Genomic DNA, 21,493 nt, shown 5'->3' with positions numbered 1-21,493 from the left:
TAATTTCCTAAGCATAAATTTTTGTCCAAGTGTATAATGCAAATTTCAAATGCCATTATTATTTAATTCTTCTGCAAACATTAATTCTGGCTTTCCAACACTTACCAGCTAGTACATCTACACACATTGCTAATTGAATCAAGGTTTGATACAACCAAAAATTGCGCAACTACAACAAGGAATAATTCACATTGGCATAATTAAAAAATCAAATTAGCATTGCTAACTGAAGTAGCCATTTAAGTACGATAAATAAATGGAAGAATCAGACCATTTTTTCTCTACACAAGTATTCTACATATCCTGAAAAATAAGCGAGAACAATTTCCGATCACTTTTTATGTGCTCCAACAGCTGGATTTTCATCTCGGTGGCTGCAACCGTCGATACTCGCATTTTGTCCGCTCTTCTCAGTTCTTGCTGCAATTTTTCCCTTTTCTACCAGCTCCAAGAGACCTTCTTTTTCTTGGAGTACACAGCCTGCTGTGCAAGTTCCATCTCTTTGACAGATCTGGAAATTTTTTGCATCTTCATTTCAACAGTTTGTAAGTCACTATCTATCCTCGAGGATTTCTTAGTCCAATCCTCAAATTCCCTCACTATCTAATTACGAGAAATATGGAAAAAGAACAAAGAGACAACACTCTAAGTTCTGGCTAGTGAAAAGAGAATCACAGCAAAATGTTTTAATCAGGATCTTCTTATGCACGATGGATTTTTGGCCTTAGAATAAATAATAATATGCAGTACTCACTTGTCAATATCCAATCTGGCATACTTGAAAAGGTTCAGGGAATTAAGGTTTCACAAAACATTCTAATAGATAAAAGTCAGTGCAACAAATTTAATCAATAAAGCCCCAAAAAAAAAAGGATATCAAAGCAGAAATAAATCCAACTCCAACACCTGCAAAGCAATACTGCATTATTAATAATCTAATGAAAAAAGGGATTAATATAGCAATACTGCATTATTGATATAGGATCTATATCTATGGCTCCTAAGCAGGAATAAGGCCTAGCTCTCACTTTACTATAACTGTTTGTCATACACGACGATAACCAGAGCATGAAAAAAGGCCAGAACAGGATAACTAAGCAAAATTCACAGTGAATATAAAGCAGAACACCCAAAACTATAGAGGGTATAAATTATAACATAAAGTATAATTTTTGGCAAAACTGCAAGACAGATTGAAAAAACTACCTGCAGACATTGAGCCAACAAAGGTCTCAAGAAACCTGACAATCACCATAAAGAAATTTTGCCCAAATGAAGCATGACTTCTCACTAAGGACATTGCCCTACATATCAAGAACAGCTTACTTCAATCCCAAATCTTAACCCACATAATGAACTAACTGGTTATGACAAATGCAAATTTTACATACCGGTACAAGGATATCGCCATCTACCATTTGTGACACATAGAAAAAGATCAATTCTCACACGTTAAATGTTTATTAGGATAAAACAGAAAATTCACTCGCAAGAAAATTGGACATCATAGCTATCAACAAAGACTTGCTGCATTGTTCAAAACAGATTCCCCAAAAACCAATGCATCAGATGGGAACTAACTACAAACACCATACACGCACACCAACCATTAAGAAAAAAAAATCAGATACAGATAATGAAAACCAAAGTAGATGAAACATCGAATTTAAGCCACATGCAAATCCATATCATTGGAATAGCCCAAAAACAAAATGAAGAGCACAATAAAAAGAGGACACTAACTGGTATACCCGTGACCATTGAAGCTAAAAAGGTTCCAAAAATAGCAAATGTCACAATGGCTCCAAAGTTAGAAAAAAAAGGTTTCTGCCAGGAAAACAAAATCATGACGAGACAGGTTGTACCTGAGCAACTAGAGTTTTAGGATCACATCATAGAAGCAAAAATGGAAAATCCAGTGACATTAATTCATTAAAAGAAAATGAATACCTAATATTTGTTTCAGTATTAGAGATATTAGCCAGTGCACCAACAATTAAACCTGAAAAATATACGATGTAAGGATAATTATTCAGCCAGCAATTAAAGTAAAATTAGCAAGAAAAAGAAAAAGAAAATAAAGGGAATAAAAGTAATTAAAATAATACCTATGAGAACAGAAGCGCTGGCTTCCGGAACATAATAGAATTTGTGACGGCGAAGGACGTGGCCGAGGACGAAAAAGAGTACAAGCATCATGATCTGGAGGATTATGCCAACGCCAGCGGCTTGCTGCTCCTTTGCGGGACTTCCACGAGGATCGTTCGCCTGAGATATCTGCAATGGCTCTCCCGTCATTATACCCTGATGTCCCAACTTTCGAGCCCTAAAATTCATCCAATCAAATTGTTACTTTCAAGTAATTAAAGAACATCAGCGTTACAACCAACCAAAAAGGGAGAAAGAAAATAGTTTCTGAAAATAAGTAGAAAATTTAACCAAGCATCAGTCACGTTTCTTCTCTTGTGAGCCGTAACGACTTCGGTGGTGGAGGATTGAATTTTGACGACGATTGGATTAAGTTGGAAGGGATGGGTAATTTGAAGGTGAAAACGACACCGTTACGCCAGTCAAGACCGGCTGTAGAAGGGAGTATCTCGCGTTGCTTGTTTTTGGTGACCGGTTTCGACCGTTTAAATCAGTGTAATTTTATCACTTATGTATCCACTTGGCAAGCGTTTATTGACCGACCAATCTTTTCATCGATTGTATGTTACAATAAACGTAGAGGGATCCATATATATATATATATATATAGACCTGCATGGCAATAACTAAAAGAGCTGTGCTTTTCCATTTTTGATGTGACATGTCAATAATGCTTTACAGAGTTGCTATTGCTCTTGAACTGAAGCTTGGTTGGTATTTGTAGCTAGCTACACTGTAAGATAATATATCCATTTACATGCTGAAAAAAAAAATTGATTATTATTTTAAGTTTTGTAAAAAATCAGAAAAATTCTTCCATATATGTCGCGCTTTTCTATAAAAGCAAGTGACCAGCCACACTATTAAAATTTGTTTGTTTTGTTTGTACATGGAGTTCTTGGAAATATTTAACTATTTGGAATACATAGTTTGTATTACAAATGATATATCTCTAATATTTTGCTTATCATAATATTACACTAGCGAAAAATAATATTTGACCATCAAGAAGATACCACTAAAATGAAAATGACATTACTATAATATTAGTAGTGTCCTCTTTTTGTGTGTTATAGTGGTACTGTAACATAAACAATAACCTTTATTCTATTTTGGTGACGTCTTCTTGGTTCAAATACCAGTACTTTTACAGCAACTACTAATGATTGACATGTAAGAAGTCATAACACTTGGATACAAGTTATGTATCCCACTATTAAGTGTAGCATTTACTCCTAGTTTTTATGTGTGTGTGTGTGTATAATTATATAGTTATAGTTATAAAAATAGCATTAGTCATAGTTAAAATGATAAGCGTTTGATATTTGATAAAATGACTTGAATGAGGATCGGTAGGTTGGAAGCAGCTGCTTTTAAATAGTTGTTCTAAATAATAATGTAATTTACATCCGTTCAAGAGTTTAATTTTCAAATACTCTTAAATTATTGGGAACAACTCTCGAGTGGATGTAAGTTTCATTATTATGAAATGTAACCACAGTAACCACACCCTTTTAAATATTCAAGCATCAACTTACAGGAGGCTGCAGTGGGTGAAGATTCCAAGAAATTAAATAGCGTGGTGATAAGGTTGCTACTTATAATGGAGGAGAAGAAACAAAATGCTACCATTTGATGCATATCCTTCTTGTACTACCTCAGAGCAAAACTGGGCAATTGAGTCACAAAATGTTGCACCTGTAGATGCAACTGTTCGCTACTATCTATATTACAAAGGGCTGCGCATTTCTTCTATCTTTTGCTGATTTTGCAGTGAAAAATCATGTATTCTTTATATCATTTTGCTAAAACATTTAGTTTATATCCTCTGCATTTTATCTCCTTTTTAATCGGTTATAATATGAAAGATATTACTATTTCAAGTATAATTTAGAAGTCCATCAAGACCAATTCAAAAATTTATTCTCATTACTATTTGAAAAGATATCTACCCCGTCTATAATATCAAATGTATGTACATATATAAGTCACATAAATTTGTGCCTCCTGCCATTAGGCCGAGGCCGCAGTGGTCATCATCAGAAGACTCCAGTATGCTTATAAATTTCAATATCAGCTGAAGGTTGAATTAATATGGAGTCAGCTGCAAGCCAACGGGCCCGACGAATCAATGGAAAATCTTTTCTCAACCTTATAAAATGCGAACCACGTGATTCGCGCATCCGAACGTTACATCAGTCATGGGCACCGAATTTGAAGATTATATGTATCCATCGGTATGTGTACCTTTTTTTCTTTCTTTTTTTTTGTATGTATAATTTGTTCTACTTTGTTTATTAACATATATTTCGGATGGCTCTTTTAAATAATGTAGATGGATAGATCCCAAAACTATATAATGTCTAATTTCTTCTCCTGAAATGTAGATATAATTTTTTAATTAACAAATTATTATTGTCTTTATAAGATAGGAGGGTGAATAAAGTCTAAATCAATTCTTTTACACTTCGACCTCATTGGATTCTGCAAGATTTACTAGTCAACTCCATTCATTGATGCGTTCAGGATAACATGAAACAGGGGCTTCAGGCCAATTGTAAATTGGTCCCGCGTCTCTGTTGATCAAATGAAGCTAAGCATCAGCTACCCTCTCTGACCATTCTTCTAAGGTTGGTGCTGCAATTCCAAAATTTTTCATGTCGACAATGTTTGCTGTGCAAAAGTAGAGAAAATTTACAAGTTGAAGTCGACTTCCCTTTACCTTTACCGCAGGGCCCACTTTACCCGGAGAGTACCGGTGCCGGCGAAAGAGTTCAACATCTCTTCCTAGAGGGTTGTGCTCGCGAACAACCTTTAAAATGCCATACTTTTTCTCATCACCATCATCATCGACACAAGCATATGCAACATAGAAACAAGATTTGAGATTTTATTTTCAAAAAATTCAACGTTTGATTGATTAACATGAAGAAAATATGGCTCAAAGCTAACAACATTTTTCTTGCTGCACAAGGAAATTGGCATATGAAGCAGCCTTTGGTTTTAAGTTTTATCATTCCTCTGAACGCATGTGCTCCTCACTCATGTATTAATACTGTGGAAAGCTGAAATATCCAGTGATATGCATGTACGTATATTTTTTCTCAGGAAACAAACAGAGCAATAACAATTAACGCTACGATCAAAGAAATAATATCGGAACTAGCAAGATTACCCAAACTACAAGAATCCCACGCTGCCTGGCGATTTCAACCGCCCTAATAACATTAGGAAGTATGGCTTTCCCTCCGTCCATTTTCACCAACCCATCATCCGCTATAAAATCATTCTACAAAACGCAAACAACCCAAAATATAAAAATTCAAATAAAGTGAAAAATGAATAGATCAGTGATTAATGTGCTTCTTATCTCTATATATATGACAAGAGACCTGCATGTCCATAACTAGGAGAGCAGTGTTTTTCCCATTTTGATGTGCCATATCAAATAATGCAAAAAGTTTCCAAATGCTAGTACTGCTTAGCCGGCTAGCCTTTTATGTGTCTGAAAATTTTGAACCTGATTATAATGAAACTCAGTGACTGTTAGGTTTTATATCCATCAGTACATATCAAAGACGAGATAATGATTGGAAAAGTCGTCTGAAAACCAAAAAATGAATGACTTTCAACGTTTTACCTGTTCTAAATTAATACTCACTAGGTATATGGGCAATATTCTTAAAGCCACAGAGTTGGAAATATGAAACTGATTTTTGGACTTTGTTTACTTTTCTGTAGGGTCATTCCAGTGTAACGATCGAATTGCATATTGAGGTTCTTTGTTTATTTATTGATTTTTAATGTGTAGTCGGTGGGAATGTTGGTCTACGATAATCATTGATGATTTGACAATAAATTTTGCCGACAACTACTCTTTAGTTCAACGGAGGGCACCTTCTCACATCTTAATTGAAGTCTAGGCTTTGAAATTATCTATGCATGAGAGAGCAAGAGAGCTGTGTTTTTGGATCCGAGAAATGGCATATGAATATATGATTCATATGGTACATAGAATAACTAGTGGTATTTAATTATTTAATATTTATACATCTAAAATAGAAGATTTTTGAGGTGAATAAATTGCGCGTTCTATCCGTAAGGTTTAAATACAGATTTTCTGGCAGCTAGAGCTCCGTATAACTAACTAAATAGCTGTGTAAATATTTGCATACACATAATTTCCCGTCGTTTTAGCATCCAACTCAAACAACTTTACATTGTGCCAAAGTCTACAAGACTACAACTCCATTTTCATTTCTAGAAATTTGGTGTTAATTTCTAGTATATAAAATCATATCCACTCATATTTTAAACAACCAATTTTGTGCCTCTTCTTAACAATGATGAGAGAGGAACGATATGCTTCACATTATAGATTAAAACTTATTATGTTCAACATGTTTTGTTTGAATGTTGAGTGGCAATGTAGCTTCATTGTCAACCATGCAATGCAGTAGATGGCGCGCTAACAACGACATACTGTTACAAATTCATACTTCATGCCAAGTCATTTAAATTCGACATACGATTCACATTTGATAAACAAATAATGTTTAAGCAAACAACTCGGATCAAAATCCTAGATGAATTATCAAAAGGATTCAAAACCTAGACTTTAGGCACAAACATCCAATAATTCACCAGAGTTGCATTTCAATTCTAACAAAGCTAAGATTTAAGTAAACAGAGTTTGACAGAGGGGTCAATCCTGAATCTATTTACAATGTTAGCTCGACAACTATTGGTACATTCCTGTTGTTTCCTCAGAAACACAATGAGCTGATTATGGTGGGAAGTGACCAAATTATTACACAGCACATCCGTTCAAACAAAACAAGCAGGTATATATCATGTACCCATACAATCTAACATGATTCAGGCACCACTGTGTAAACAGCTGTAACACCAGATCAATCCACAATCACCAGTCAGCCTCGGACCATTCTTGTAATGATAGGGCAGCAACGCCGACATTTTTCATGTCAAAAATATTGGCTGTTTCAGAAAATTTAGAAGTCATCATTAGTCATAACATTTTCCAATCTAAAATCTATGAAGACAAGCATAATTTGATGCGTTGCATGAGAGAGACAGAGAGCATATATTCATAAAATTTGCTATTTTATGGTATGGTTTGAAGAGAACGAATTTGGCTAAAGTTCTTTCTGCCAAGTTTCTTTAAATGACTGGAAAAGAATACCAACAGATAACAGTGCTAAGTGACACTGAGGAAGAGTATTAAAGAAGAAACATGCGGGTTTAAATAGGAAAAAGTAGCATCTATCCATTCAATCACCATGTTTTAAAAGATCGTTTATCTCATTTCGGCAGTCTGAATATCAGACCTTACAGGTAGTGCTAATGAAACCTAAGTTCATCCGCAATAGCTAAAAGCCTCAGTGAAGCTCAGGATGGGCATAATTCACTTTGACTAATGCTACACTTCCCATGTACCCCAAATGTTACCATCCCAAGTGAGGTGGTATTCATTCATTGGATGGTGGGAGGGGGCGATAAGTAATTCTACAAGTTCAAAACTAATGATTCAATAGATGAGTGCCACATCAGCACCTGGGATGGAAATACTGTGATATTACTTGGGAAGTCCAGTATTATTCTTCATTAACGAAGCAAGTGAGTTTACTTAACAACTTTTGCTGCAGCACAGAATTCAGGCAGAAGCTCCTTCTTCTAAACATCCTATACCCTCATTAATCTATATGTATGTCATAAGAAGTCTGTTTGTTGATGCCATACCAGCACTAAAAGCTTAAAGGCCTATTGTTGACTGATCAACACCCAAAACATTGTTTTATGGAAACATACAAAGGCGACCAAAAGTAGCATTTCTTCATATCATAAACTTTTGCTTGCTGCATAATCATATTCTAGAAGCAACTATATGTCACCTTAGTACGCTAAACAGTGTCGAAACACTGACAACAATGAAACAAATGGAAGCAGTGCAATTTTTATGAAATTTACTATTGGATTTTTTATCAAGCTTCATGCACTCACAATTTTAGTTCGCAAGTAAAGATCCCCAGTGGAAGTAAAATTTGTATGAATACAAATTCAGATATGAAAAATGCTATTTTCATCAATGACTCATTTCAGTCGAGGCAAATACCCAAAAAGAAAACAAGGATAAGTATTGCATAAGAACACAACAGGTGGTGCAAACATCAAATGAAAAGAACCCAGGTGTCTGAAAATCACGTACCAGCATGAATTTCAGGTGTGGCAGCAGCAGTGGCATCAACAATAATAGTAATGGATTTGTAATCCAGTTCTACTGCATCAAATACAGTCTGCCTGATGCAATTTGGAGTTTGAACACCTAGAAATAGAGATCAACATGAATCACACAACTATTCTACACAAGAACACTGCATTAAATCACATCAACAAAAGGGTCTCAAATCTTGAAATTTAACGTACCAACAATCACTAAACTATCAATCCCTGCAGTTCGAAGGAATGAATTGAGATGGGTAGCAAAAAAGGCGCTAAAGCGCATCTTCACCACCTTATAATCACCTTCCTTGATTTCAAGGCCATCTACCAGTTCTGCACCAGGACTTCCCTTAGAGGTGGGTCCCACTGTCCCTGTAGAGTACAGGTGCTGCCGAAAGAGTTCAACATCTCTTCCTAGTGGATCATGTTCACGAACAACCTTTAGCCAATATATCTCATCATAATTACTACAAATGCACCAAAAAAATTATTATATTTTATTTACCCTTAGCGTAAAAAAATGCCCCGTGATGAGCTTTATCTTTAAAATCAAACTGATAAGTGATAAGGCACAAAATAATCATTCCAATAGATATAAGTAAGGTTCAGAGTATTATTAATTTCTCTCAAAAAATATAATAACAGCTACAAAATCAAACTTTGACTAGTAAATAGGCTTCCCTTAGAAAGCATATTCAGTTAGTCTAAAATTCAAATAATCTCTTATCAAATTTTAAACTTTTGGTTGGTGGTTAAATCTTCATAGGAAACAAACAGAGCAATAAGGATATGAAAACTCGGAGTGGGAATGAAATGAAAGATAGGAACGGAGATTACCCAAACAACAAGAATGCCATGTTGCCTAGCGATTTCAACAGCCTTAATTACATTAGGAACTATGGCTTTGCCTCCATCCACTCTCATCAATCCATCATCAAGTATAAAATCATTCTACAAATTACAAACAAGCCCATATAAGTTAATTGAATTTAAATGAAATTAAACTGAAGAAATTTTCATCTTTGTGCATATATATAGAGAAAGAGACAGAGAGAGAAGGACCTGCATGTCAATGACTAGAAGAGCTGTGTTGTTGAATTTGGTATCCGCCATGTCACCTGAAAATCTTAGGAACTGAAACTGGAGTTTCTGTTCAGTCTTGAGTTTGGGAGGTACTTCTCCGGTATCTTGTGTCTTTTCTTGTTTTTATTAATTACTATTTTTTTAAGGGTCCGCCTAAGTTATATGGTTGTGCAATTTCATCTAGCCCCCCATATTCGATGTTATATATATTATATTCATGAATATTATAAAACTTTCTGATTTGAAAAATTTTGTTTAAACCCTTATACTCTATTTTATTTTATTAAAACCTTAGAGTACGAATTTGCCCCTTATAATTTTAAATTCTCAAAATAACATCATTTAATTAAAATTTTGAATTATTATTAATTGAATTATAATTATAATTATTATTTTATTATAATCATAAATATATTTATATTTTAAACACATTATTGTTATTATTAATAAAAAGAATAAAAAGTATTACAATTAATTAATCTATTAACAATAATTAATAATAATTTTTATTAAATTGTTAATAATAATAATAATTAACGATAGTTATTATTAATAATTAATTTTTGAATAATAATAACAATAATAATGAAAATAAAAAATAATAATTATAATAAAAATTAATTAAGGATTTTATAGCAATTGATTTACAATTTAACTCATTCTGATTTTATTTCTAAAATAAAATAAACACATAAATAGTAATACAGCTTATTTTGATTATGATTTCTTCAGTTCAAGTAAATAAATTATAATGTTATTTTGTTTATTTATTTATTTATTTTTCTCTGAAACCTTTTCTAGAGAGAGAGAGAGAGAGAGAGAGACTGTGTGTAGAATTTTTTAACTTTTGAAAATAATCACGTTTTGTAAAATCTTACAATAGAATAAGATGTAGATCAATTTTAACTCGATGAAAATATATTGGTTGTTAAAAAAAAGTAAATTAAAAATAAATATTTGAGAAAATATATTATTAAATTAATCATAATTATTATTTTCATTTTAATTTATTTACTTGAACTGAAGAAATCATAATTAGAATGAGTTGTATTATCATTTATGCGTTTATTTTGTCTTTGAATTAAAATTAGAATGAGTCAAATTATAACCAATTGCTATAAAATCCTTAATTAATTTTTATCATAATTATTATTTTTTATTTTAATTATTATTATTCAAAAATTAATTATTATTATTAATTATCATTAATTATTATTATTATTAACAATTTAATAAAAATTATTATTAATTATTGTTAATAGATTAATTAATTGTAATAATTTTTATTCTTGTTATTAATAAAACAATAATCTATTTAAAAAATATAAATATATTTATGATTATAATAAAATAATAATTATAATTATTATTCAATTAATGATAATTAAAAATTTTAATTAAATGAGGTTATTTTGAGAATTTAAATTATAGGGAGCGAATTCGTATTTTAGGATTTCAATAAAATAAAATTGATTGTAAAGGATTAAACGAAATTTTCCAAATCAGAAAGTTTTATAATATTCATAAATATAATATAAAAAACATCAAATATGGGGGGCTGGATGAAATTTCACGGCCAGGCCGTAAGTTACATTAACTGATTTTTTTTAAAGTAAAGGCGAGGGAGGACTCCTCCTCCGATCACTTAATTTTTTTATTAACCCTCGGACGTATATTCTTGACGTCCTTACCAAAACTTCCTTACCCAAGGGGAGTTATTTTAGCACCAAAAGGCTTGTTTTCTTGATCTCAAAAAGCTCAGGGCCGAGGAAATTAAATTGATGGAACCTGTATCATTAGGTATTGATCTAAGCTTAGAACGGGCTAAGAGGGTAGCCCACGAGCGAAGAACTTGCTGGGATCGAAGAACATCCTGAGCATAGGCTCGTAAGAGGGAAATGAATAGATGAGCTCCCCTTGCCTTGAAAGAAGCTAGCCGGTAGAAGAGACCGTCCTAAATGCTGCCGTGATTTTTTTTATAATGGAGCACCAGACGCTCCCCATAAAGACCTCTTTCCTGGTGGTTGGTGAGCCCTCTTCTGACTTGGCTACTTAACCTTGAAATAAAAGAAACCTTTGGTGTAATAGCTCATCTCTTGAAGATGGACTGCGTATCGATCTGCAACTGCTACTCCAATTCCTTCTGCTGGAAAAAGTACTGGTGAAAGTGCCTGAACCTAAACAGTGACTATTCTTTTTACTTTATTGAAGATTTATATTGAATTGAATAACCTTTCCTTTCACTAGCCTTGACTTTGAAATTCCTTTTTTTTCTTAAAGAATCTCCACTTTTTCGGTCCTCTTCAAAGTGAAAAGCTAAGAGCTAAGAAGGAGGAGTCTTACATCGTTACTATTGCACTTAATTTAACTTACGGTCTGGCCGTGAAATTTCATCCAACCTCCCATATTTGATGTTATTTATATTATATTTATGAATATTATAAAACTTTTTGATTTAGAAAATTTCGTTTAATCCTTTACAATCAATAAATTACGTACGGTAGTTTGTTGGGTCGAACTTGGGCTGAGCATAAATAAAGGGCTCGAATCCGATAAAAATTTCAAATTTTCACCAAGCCGGACTCTATTTGGGTCAGGACCCAAGCCCAACTAAATATATTTTTAATTTTTTAATATTTAAATAAGTTAAATTTACCTATTCTAATATATTAAAATTAAACATAAAATTACTCTAATCAACATCCCAACCACAAAATTATACAAATAACTAAACATAATAAAAAAAAAACCATGTCTAATTCCAATGAAAACACAAAATTCAAATAAAAATATTTTTTTTATTATTAAGTAATTGGGTTGGGTCGGGTTGGCTATAGTCAAATCTTGACCTGAACTTAATTGGACATATATTTTTAAGCCCGAACTCAAATTTTGATCCTTAAATTCGAGTTAAAACCTAAAAAATTCAAGTCAAGTCAACCGAGCTAAAATTCAACTTGGGCCTTTTTTTCATGCCTAACTTTAATAATATATTTTTTTAATTTTTATCTAATATACTTATAGGCATTATCAGTTTAATAACTTACATAAAAATACTTATTATTCAACTGCAGACTATAAATAAGTGAATATTTGACGGAAACTTTAAATTTTGTAATTTTAACATCATATCAAAATCAGTAGATTCAAAGACATTTTGCTAATAAAGAACAATACTACTAATGCACTATTATAAGTAATATTAATAACACATCATGTAATAATTTTTTCAAAGATTTATTAAAAAAAAATTGTCTTGGTGATGCGATATTCATCATATAGAGCATAAAATAGTAAAATGAAAATGGTTCAAAATTACCATTTCCTAAATGATTGATAAAATTCACTGGTTCAAGATTATTATTTCCTTCATGATTGATAAGATTATGGAAAATGATGTTTGCCCGGGTCAAACTCCGAAACTAAACAAAACGGTGTCGATTTATTTAGTTAGGTTTTTTTTTTTGCTCTCCAAAACGTTGCCGTTTCTGATGGATTATTTCACTCACTCTTCCTCTTCGTTTCTTCGTTTCACTTGGGATTCGTTTCACCTGAGACAGATAGAAGAGCCATTCGCGAAACGAAACACCGTAAATCTCTTCGTTTCTTCATTTCTTTGTTCCTTCATTTCTTTGTTTCTTCGTTTCTTCCTTACCGAAAAATTCGTTACTTTCCTTCCTCGACAGCTCTGCTCTGCTTTTTCGTTTTCAATTCATGCTCAAAATCCCAGTCGTTGCCGCCGACAAAGTACGATGGGTTCCTGTACGCGAATCACCCCGTTGACTCGGACACCATCGTCATCGAAGCGTTCTTTGACCCGGTCTGCCCCGACAGCAAGGATGCGTGGCCTCCTCTCAAGCAAGCCCTTCAGCACTACGCCCCTCACGTTTCCCTCGTCGTTCATCTCTTGCTGTTACCGTGAGTCATTCATTCTCTGTCTGCTTATTTGCTACAATTTTTTATTAATTTTTATTATGGACTGTGATTTTGGGAGAGCAATTTTAATTATTTATGTTATTCGATTTTATTGCTTGTTCAATCTTTAATGTTTAGTCTATACCGATTGTTTATGGTGGCACATAAAATTATATATGCTTTGTCTCATATCGGTCCACGTTTAATGGTGCATTGTTTGAGAATTCGCACATAATTTTTTTTTTTTACTCAGAAATAAATAACAATTTCTGTGCTGGCATAAATAATGCTTTCTATTAGAGTTACAGGAGATCTTCATATCTTCCTGTCATTGCATTGTACCCAAATCGCCAATCAGAAGTTCGACCAGGAGACAAATTTTGTTTTGTCTCAAAAAATCTTAAGCTGGTTTAGAAACGGCAACATTTTGGAGAAGCAAAAAAGGAAAAAAAAAAAAACTACACAAAACGACGCCGTTTTATTTAGTTTGCGGGATTTGACCCGAGGCAAATATCGGATCTCTAAGATTATTTAGCATAAATTTTGAGTTGAAGAGTATTTACTATCCATTGTGGATAAATTCATTTTAATTGTTTCTGTATAAGTTCGTGTGCAAGAAATAAAATTGTCGAGTGATCCAAGTGGGCTTCCAGGCCCGGATAAAATCCCCGGTGCTAAAAAAACCTGGGCTTTTACCTTTTCCATTTGTTGTAACTTGAGAGTTGAGAGGCCTATCAAACAAAATTATAACAACTATGAAAAAGAAAACAAGTTATTTTTGTTATTTTAGCGTGATTAAGTTTTTTCTTTAAAAGAAATTATTACAGTCTGCAAATATATATTATAATATATTGTCTTATGGGACATAACAATACTCAGTAGATATATTAATTTATAGTACAACCCAAAAGTTTATTGACCTCAAACATAAAAATTTATTACGGGAATATTTGGAAAAAAAAAAGTTTTAGTAGGATTCAAACTCATGTCGTCAATGTTGAGAGAGTAAATTTTAATATTGGACTGTATAAGACTCAATATCTAATGTGCGATTACTAATTTAAAATTCTATTTATACTAATATTAGAATGATATCTATTCTATTAAAATATTTAAAAGGAACATAAATTCGGATAAGACTCAAAATTCATGTCTTCAATGTTTGAGGGGCGGGAGTTGTTAGGAACCACATAACTTGAACAAATTAGACCATGATTAAGTAGGCAATAATGGACCATGTCTTATATTCTCCAATGGACATTACTTCTTCTGAGAAATAAGAATAGTGGGCAAGGCAAAAAGTTAAACATGTATCACTCGCCCACGTTCTTTTTAAATAACATGTTTGATGATAAGTAAACTATAGCAACCATTACCAACCACAAAAATTAGATAATTAAAAATTCTGATGATGCAATATATAACGTCAGGATTACAAGAGCAGCTTGCGAGGAGCGTGCGAGACTGCGAGAGTGGCCCATAATCACTCCACTCGATTGCAATCCAAAAAAGCAGTCTAGAAATACCCGAAATGGGGTCCATATTCGGGTGGGTCGTTGAGTGCCATGACCATGAATTTGCAGGAAATTATTATTATTTTTCTTTTGAAGCCTTTGTCATTTTCGGATGCATATGGATTGCTAGGAAACAAATTTGGATTCGCTATATGTATCATGATTCATGAGTACTCATGTAAAGTTTCCTTTAGCAGATAAATATTTGGGTCTTTTTTTTTAAAAAAAAAAAAATTTGTAGCTCATAGATAGCGAACAAAAGAGTAAGTACATGATTGTATTGTTTTGTTCTTCCAGGCTTTTTGCTTGTGAATGATTAATATGAGATTCATATACATGGCTCTTTCTTACATTTCACAGAAAAGAAGATTTTGTGAGGGTGAAGGTGTGAAACCCAATGCATGACCAATATTCTTTTCCATTAATTTTTTTTGTCAGAATTACATATAAGTTTTGTTTTTTCATGCATGTATGTATGTGCAATTCATTAGTTATGTAAATTAAATACGAATATTGTTATAGTTCACAATGTTAGATTAAATACTAAATACAGAATCCTGAATTAGATGATTTCTAATTAAATATACACAACATTTAAGAAACTACACCTATATTTAGAGTTGTTTTAATAGAGTTTTGTAAAAACACTGCCATTTTGTGGATGTTTTGTACAATATTCTTCTTGTTTCTCTGCAATAAAAAATGAAAATCAAAAGTGGCACGCTCTTAAATGGGCCTAATTAAGGTGGGATTTTATTTTTTTTACTTAAAATTTTAAGCTAAAATAATTTGACCTTTAAATATCTTTTATAAGTATTGGAATTGTGGTGTAGATTCTTAGTTTCAAGTGCCAATTAATTTAGATGTTGAACATCAATTTCATCCATTAAAATTAAGCCACTACATTTTCCATCATTTTGCTTACTTTTTATAATGGTTCACTTCATGCACTATCCAATATTGATGGCTATGCAATAAAACAATAATTTCTAATAGGGTGTCGAGTTTTTAATTAAGAGATATTTTTAATTATTAACCCTAGTTTCGTCATTGGCTCCATTAAATCCAATTCCCTTCTAACACCATTCAAGTACTTTTGGAAAACAAAAGCACTTCATCCTTTATAACAAATCCATCAAAAACAATAGAGACACGCCGAGATTAATTTCCACTATTAAGTTATGATGAAGAAATGAGTACTAAAAGAATATTTTCATTATCAAGATCATAGTTATTAAAGCATGATGAAAGCCATTCATGATATATCTCTAGCATAAAATACAATAGCTAGCAATAATTTTTATAAGAGCCGATCCATTAACTAAATAATGAACTCAAAAAAACTAGTATTATTAATCTCTGCATTTTTTATTTACATTGGCTAACCTAAAATTTTACATAATCATTTATTTATTTATAGGCACAACGTATATTATTATTATTGTTATTATTTTTGGCCTTTTACCTTTCTTAGGATTTAAACCTCAATGGTCAACTAAATAAAAACTATTTAAAAATCACTTGGATAAGTCCTTGGGGTAATTTTACATGATTTTTTTAACCAACTATTTTTGCACCGGTTCTTCGTCTATGCATGGATTAGAATTTTGGATCAAAATCCTCTCAGGATGATCTGATTTTCTTCTAAGCCAAAATTTATTTACGTGATTAGTGGCTACTAAATTAAAAAGTAAAGATAGTTAAAATCTAATCAAATACTAATACTAAAATACAAGTGGCATAAGATTTGTAAAAGATCAAGAATGTTCAAATCAAGAGGGAATTTTATTCCCATAATTTTACCAATTACAAATAAATAATTAACTTCTGTAGTTACTCCATTTCATTGTGCATTTTCTCGAAAGGCGTTAATTAAATAATAGTACCTTCATTTTAAATTGAGCTAAAGAGACGATCTTTCTAAGCTTGTTCAAAAATCAATCCTGATGAGAACTAATGGAATGAAACATTATATATATATATATATATATTACGTATAAAGAAAAGAAAGAGTAATAGCTAGATTTAAAGAGAGGAACATAAAATATTTCTATCCGCATTTTTCCTCCTTCATGAGTAAAAAGAGAGAAAATGCTACTCCCATTAAAGGTTAAAGTATTTGAACATGAATCGCAAAATAACTAATTATAGAACTTCATGGACATGAAGCTACAAGGGGTAATTAATGACATGCAATCTTGATTTGCTTAAAAGAGAGTTGCAATAAGAAGAATGAGCACATCTGATCTAACTGGCTAGATAGTTAGAATGCATAGCATCATGAGCAATCAGTCTTAATTTCAGCAGAGTGACTGCTCATGATGTTATACCATTCCCATGAAAATCTCCAAATATGCTGCCAAAGGCAGCTCAAAACCCGCCACCGAGCGCCGGAGCCCAGAAATCAGCTCCGTTGTCACTCCCAATTTGCTGAGTGCAAGACAGTGGAACCAAGCACAATCCTCTACTCCTCAAGTCCTTTGGCTTGCCTTGGCCATCCTAGTAAATAATTAATTAATCCAAATTACTTAATGATCATAATCATGGAGATAATGATGATTCATAAATCAATGTTATTAGTCAAATGGAAGAGAACAATTATTGTATAAATGAATAGAAAGATTGACTGACTGAGTGCTATACCTGGTTAGGAGCTTCTTTTCTTTTGAGGCAGGTGTCATTCAACAGCTATACAAAAAGAGAAAAAGGACATTACTACTACTTTAAATCTTTCTCGAACTCTCCTTTTGATTCAAAATTAATTTTCAGCTGTCCCCATATTCTGCTTTAGATAAACGTTTGCTTAAATAAAAGAGTGTCTAAAGTTGAGAAATGAGAACCTTGTCCTTTCAATGTTTTTTTTTTCTTTTTTTCATTATCAAATGTATAGATAGATGAATTAACTAGTGCATTTCAAAATCAAAGCCCTCTCCCACATAGCTTTTGAAAGAACAGGTGAGGTGATGGATAAAGCTTAATTTAATTACCTGACCTGGGGCTTCAGGAAATGCACCATTTATATCTCCGTGAACCTGAAATAGATAAATTTATATATATATATATATATATATATATAAAGAAATATATTAAAAAATGCGAGTTAGCTAGCTAGGGTTCGCTTTGGAAAATGAAAAGGAAAACCATTTCGTGGGTACTTACACAATGTTGGTTCCTCATGCTTGCCGAAGGAGAAGTGCTCAAATAAGGGGAGCTGAGTGCCTGCATGCATTGGAAGAGAATAAATTTTGTAACTTTGATGATAACTGAAGTTTATTGTTTTTAATTATTAGAAAAGGCATATGAATAAATGAATCTTTAACTGCATGCTCAGACTTACAGAGATAGTATAAAAAAATAGTATTAGGAAGAAATTAATTAACATCATCACCTCAATTTGACCTTGAAGGAATCTAATATACCCAATAGCTTCTAACAAGACAGAAGCAGTGTCAGTCTGCAAAAGAGCAACAACAACATGCACATGGATCTCATCAACAAACCAACTTTCGCAATATACACATATTCTCATCATCTTTAAATGTTAAAAGTGGAAGCCAGAAGAAAAAAAAGATAAAAGCTTTTTTGATCAGTGTTCAAATTAAAAATTATTAAAATAAATCCACTTATGGGTTTAATCTTAGAAAACAGAAGTGCTTTTGGTATGATTCCTTGTGTTCAGTTTTTGTTTAATTATAATTTACCTTTCCAAATGGGGAAACCAGTTGGTGAAGGGCTGTAATTCTGTCTCCTAGCTTCTCCTTCCTCACCTGGCAAATTGGCAATAGATATATATATAAATACCATAGATCAATATATGAATTATGAACATTATTTAATATTTTAATTGCATTTTTATTATGATAAATTTTAATTCTGCCAAAGAATAACAATGTTGAGGGAAATGGACAATCAAGAAAGACATAACATCCCTTCACGCTCACAAATTAACAAAAAGACACACAAGGAGAGAGAGAAGTTGTGCTACTTTCAAAGGTGTTTGGCTTGAAGGGGTCTGAACCCTAGCTTTCTTGCTCACTCCTCTAGTTGCTGTGCTATTACACTGTAGAGGAAAGAAGAGAGTAAGAAAAAAGATATTATGCATTAAAAATTTGGAAAAACTTAATGTATTTTTTCTTTTTTATATATATTCGTAAATTGAATTATGTACAATATATAGCCTTATCCTAGCTAGCTGTTATAAAATAATTAAAAAATATATATATTGTGGGTTTTTCTCAGTCTTACCTCAGATGAATGATCAGGATGTTGCTGATTATTTTTCTTATCTGCTGGCTTGGTATGAGAGAAGTCTAATATGTTACTGCTTAAACTGGTGACACAAGACCTAGGGGAAAGTGGCATGATTTGGGGCCAGTTGCTAGCAGCAGTGGCCTGAAATTCTCCAGGTCCATGAAGATACAAGTTGTTGGCTTGGGGAGCTTCTTGCTTTACATCATCCACAACATCAACTCTTGATGAAGAATATGGATTTATGATTTGGAGATGATGATCTTCCCAACTTTCGAACTTTTTAGGCTGATGAAAGTGGCTAATTGGAGTACTATTAAAACCATCATCGTCGCTGGGCAGCCCACTCCTAAAATACAAATAATAACCAAATTAAAACCCCGCTAAACCTTTCATCGCAAAATCTAAAATAGTTAATATGATTTATAACATGCATGTCTAAATTAGGTGAGCATTGCTAGAGAAAGAGAGGAGAAATTTTACAGTAGTAGCTGGCTCCATGACTGAGGATGTTGGTCTTGAGAATCTGGCAAAGAATTGAAAGGAAATGAAGAAGAAGATCCATGTACATATTGAGATGGAAATAGAGATGGAGATGATGAAGAAGATAACTGATGAGGATTAAGTGGATGCATGCTCCACCAGCTAGGGTTTCCTGCCATCATTTGTTTTGTACAATCACACTCGCAACACACTGATAATTGATGATATCTAGTTTAGCTGGTTCATAAGCATGCCACTCAAAAGAACTCAAAAATGAATTCTCCTTTCTTTCTTTTCCCTTTCAATTCTTTCACTTTTCTCTCTCCACTTGTTATGTATTTTCTTGTTTATGAATCAAAACAAAACTTTTGCTAAAGCTTTATTTGCTTTAGGAGGTTGAAGAAACTTGAGCCAATTTCTTCAAAGGAATTTTTATAGAGATGTGGGGCAAGGAAGCTTTGCAAATGTACCCTTTCTTTTATTTATTTTGTTTCATTTATTTAGTATTCTTTTTTTATTCTATGCTTTTGCTTTATTATAAAGTGGGGGCAAGAAAGCTGGTGTGATGTGCGTTTTCAGTCCATAAACAAATGCTTTGTAGGAGCCTTATTATTATTTTCCTTGATTTAGGGTAATAGGCTACATTGGGATTGTTTTTGGAGTTAGGGTCTTGAGTATAATAGTATGTTATCATAATGCTTTCTCTACTCTTGTGCAATAATGCAACTCGCGAACAAAAATTTAGAATCTAAGTAGCCAGACATATTCAGTAGAATATGAAAAAAAGTGTTAAGCCCTAGCTGACACGATTAATGTACCAATTCTGCCCTCTTTCTTTTTCACCGTGTTTATTTATTCATATAGTTGTTTTCTAGTAATAGGAGGCGGCTAAGCCTATTAGCCTCCCATAATTTGATCTCCTTCCGAGTAAATATATATATAAAAGTGATTGATAATTAATAAATAAAAAAAATGAAAAAGTTAAATACAATCTATATATTATCGTTAAAAGACTCATGACATAAAATCTTTAAAATTAAGTTAATAGAGAATCTTAATTTATTATCAACTTGCTCCCATTTAACTTATGGCTAGTTAGCATATGAATAAATTAAGATCACCCATTTTCTTATCTTTTATTATATTTTTTTACTTTTTTTTTTAGGTTAAAAGATAAATATATGTACAGTTAATTTATCCCTCTTCGGAGTGTGTGTGTATAAAGTTTTGGTGAATATTAACATTAAACTATGTGACCAGTCGAATTATTAGTTTGAATATTGGGTAATAATCATATATACAAGAGTTTGGTGTTAAATAACACTGAAGTTTAGGTGAAAGTTCATAAACCCATATTTGGAGCAGCAGGAGGTGATAATTGGGTACATAATTGATTGTGAGAGGGTATTGTTCTGTAATTATGTTGCACATGTGATAAAAGTTTTACATACGAAAAATGACAAAAAGAAATAATAAAACATAACGAGATACTATTTTACAGATTTATAACCTCTGTTGTGCCGACATTGTGGGGTAAATCGTTGAAAGAAGAAGACTCTACAGTCTTCTTGGAGTTGAAAATACTGCAGTACCGAAAATTATGGGATTGACAATTTTTTACTCAAGAATTATCTTCATCAAACAGTAACAGATTCTGTTCTGGCCGTGAATAATTAAGCTCAAAAGTGGGCCCACAAATTGGATTAGAAAGATCTTAATAGTAATAGTATATACTTAAGAGGGTGCGTTTGTCATATTGTATTGTGTTATATTGTATTACATTATTTTAATATAGTTGTATTGAATTAGAACTGTATTAAAATAATATTGTACTGTATTAATTTTTTTGTGATTAAGATAAA

At 32.4% G+C, this 21,493-nt stretch overlaps 3 protein-coding genes across 8 annotated transcripts; all 3 read right to left on the bottom strand.

The window, feature by feature from the left end:
* Positions 1-197: 197 nt before the first annotated feature.
* LOC18037613 (sodium/hydrogen exchanger 6) lies at positions 198-2,562 on the bottom strand. 5 transcript variants are annotated; one of them, XR_002904546.1, is made up of 5 exons: positions 2,109-2,557; positions 1,951-2,002; positions 1,207-1,304; positions 755-906; positions 198-528 (listed from the first exon to the last, which is right to left on the bottom strand). XR_002904546.1 is itself a non-coding variant. In XM_024179991.1 (4 exons), exons 1-4 carry the CDS (start codon positions 2,335-2,337, stop codon positions 845-847), a joined length of 441 nt encoding a protein of 146 aa, XP_024035759.1. In that variant the 5' UTR covers positions 2,338-2,557; the 3' UTR covers positions 198-844. The 5 variants fall into 5 exon arrangements, 3 of the variants coding, with proteins under 3 accessions (XP_024035759.1, XP_024035760.1, XP_024035758.1); XR_002904547.1 differs by having other exon boundaries at positions 198-511; XM_024179991.1 differs by having other exon boundaries at positions 198-906.
* A 4,160-nt stretch (positions 2,563-6,722) lies between these two features.
* On the bottom strand, positions 6,723-9,581 carry LOC18037604 (probable inactive nicotinamidase At3g16190). 2 transcript variants are annotated; one of them, XM_006426870.2, is made up of 5 exons: positions 9,451-9,581; positions 9,226-9,339; positions 8,593-8,827; positions 8,375-8,491; positions 6,723-7,146 (listed from the first exon to the last, which is right to left on the bottom strand). In XM_006426870.2, exons 1-5 carry the CDS (start codon positions 9,499-9,501, stop codon positions 7,073-7,075), a joined length of 591 nt encoding a protein of 196 aa, XP_006426933.1. In that variant the 5' UTR covers positions 9,502-9,581; the 3' UTR covers positions 6,723-7,072. The 2 variants fall into 2 exon arrangements, with proteins under 2 accessions (XP_006426933.1, XP_024036627.1); XM_024180859.1 differs by lacking the exon at positions 9,451-9,581 and having other exon boundaries at positions 8,593-8,855; positions 9,226-9,255.
* Positions 9,582-16,982: 7,401 nt separating this feature from the next.
* On the bottom strand, positions 16,983-20,066 carry LOC18037337 (transcription factor bHLH68). Its single transcript, XM_006426867.2, has 9 exons — positions 19,632-20,066; positions 19,146-19,497; positions 18,886-18,960; positions 18,602-18,667; positions 18,289-18,354; positions 18,060-18,119; positions 17,888-17,932; positions 17,544-17,588; positions 16,983-17,399 (listed from the first exon to the last, which is right to left on the bottom strand). The coding sequence occupies exons 1-9, from the start codon at positions 19,811-19,813 to the stop codon at positions 17,271-17,273; spliced, it is 1,020 nt and encodes a 339-aa protein (XP_006426930.1). The 5' UTR covers positions 19,814-20,066; the 3' UTR covers positions 16,983-17,270.
* Between the last annotated feature and the right edge of the window lie 1,427 nt (positions 20,067-21,493).

This window comes from Citrus clementina, unplaced genomic scaffold (assembly GCF_000493195.1).
Source record: "Citrus clementina cultivar Clemenules unplaced genomic scaffold, Citrus_clementina_v1.0 scaffold_7, whole genome shotgun sequence".
Classification (NCBI taxonomy): Eukaryota; Viridiplantae; Streptophyta; class Magnoliopsida; order Sapindales; family Rutaceae; genus Citrus; species Citrus x clementina.
The sequence above is the reverse complement of the archived record's forward strand: the minus strand, read 5'-3'. Positions and strand labels throughout refer to the sequence as shown.

Excerpts from the sequence above, each read along its gene's own strand:
- LOC18037337 (XM_006426867.2), bottom strand. The coding sequence starts at position 19,813 with ATGATGGCAGGAAACCCTAGCTGGTGGAGCATGCATCCACTTAATCCT. Across the intron at positions 17,589-17,887 it reads TTCCTGAAGCCCCAGGTCAG|CTGTTGAATGACACCTGCCT; the intron begins GTAATTAAATTA and ends CTTTTTGTATAG. Across the intron at positions 17,400-17,543 it reads GAAAAGAAGCTCCTAACCAG|GATGGCCAAGGCAAGCCAAA; the intron begins GTATAGCACTCA and ends ATTATTTACTAG.
- LOC18037604 (XM_006426870.2), bottom strand. The coding sequence starts at position 9,501 with ATGGCGGATACCAAATTCAACAACACAGCTCTTCTAGTCATTGACATG. Across the intron at positions 8,828-9,225 it reads ATGGCATTCTTGTTGTTTGG|GTTGTTCGTGAACATGATCC; the intron begins GTAATCTCCGTT and ends TATTGGCTAAAG. Across the intron at positions 8,492-8,592 it reads TGATAGTTTAGTGATTGTTG|GTGTTCAAACTCCAAATTGC; the intron begins GTACGTTAAATT and ends CTCTATTTCTAG.
- LOC18037613 (XM_024179990.1), bottom strand. The coding sequence starts at position 2,337 with ATGAATTTTAGGGCTCGAAAGTTGGGACATCAGGGTATAATGACGGGA. Across the intron at positions 2,003-2,108 it reads CAGCGCTTCTGTTCTCATAG|GTTTAATTGTTGGTGCACTG; the intron begins GTATTATTTTAA and ends TATATTTTTCAG. Across the intron at positions 1,305-1,950 it reads AATACTGAAACAAATATTAG|GGCAATGTCCTTAGTGAGAA; the intron begins GTATTCATTTTC and ends CTTGATATGTAG.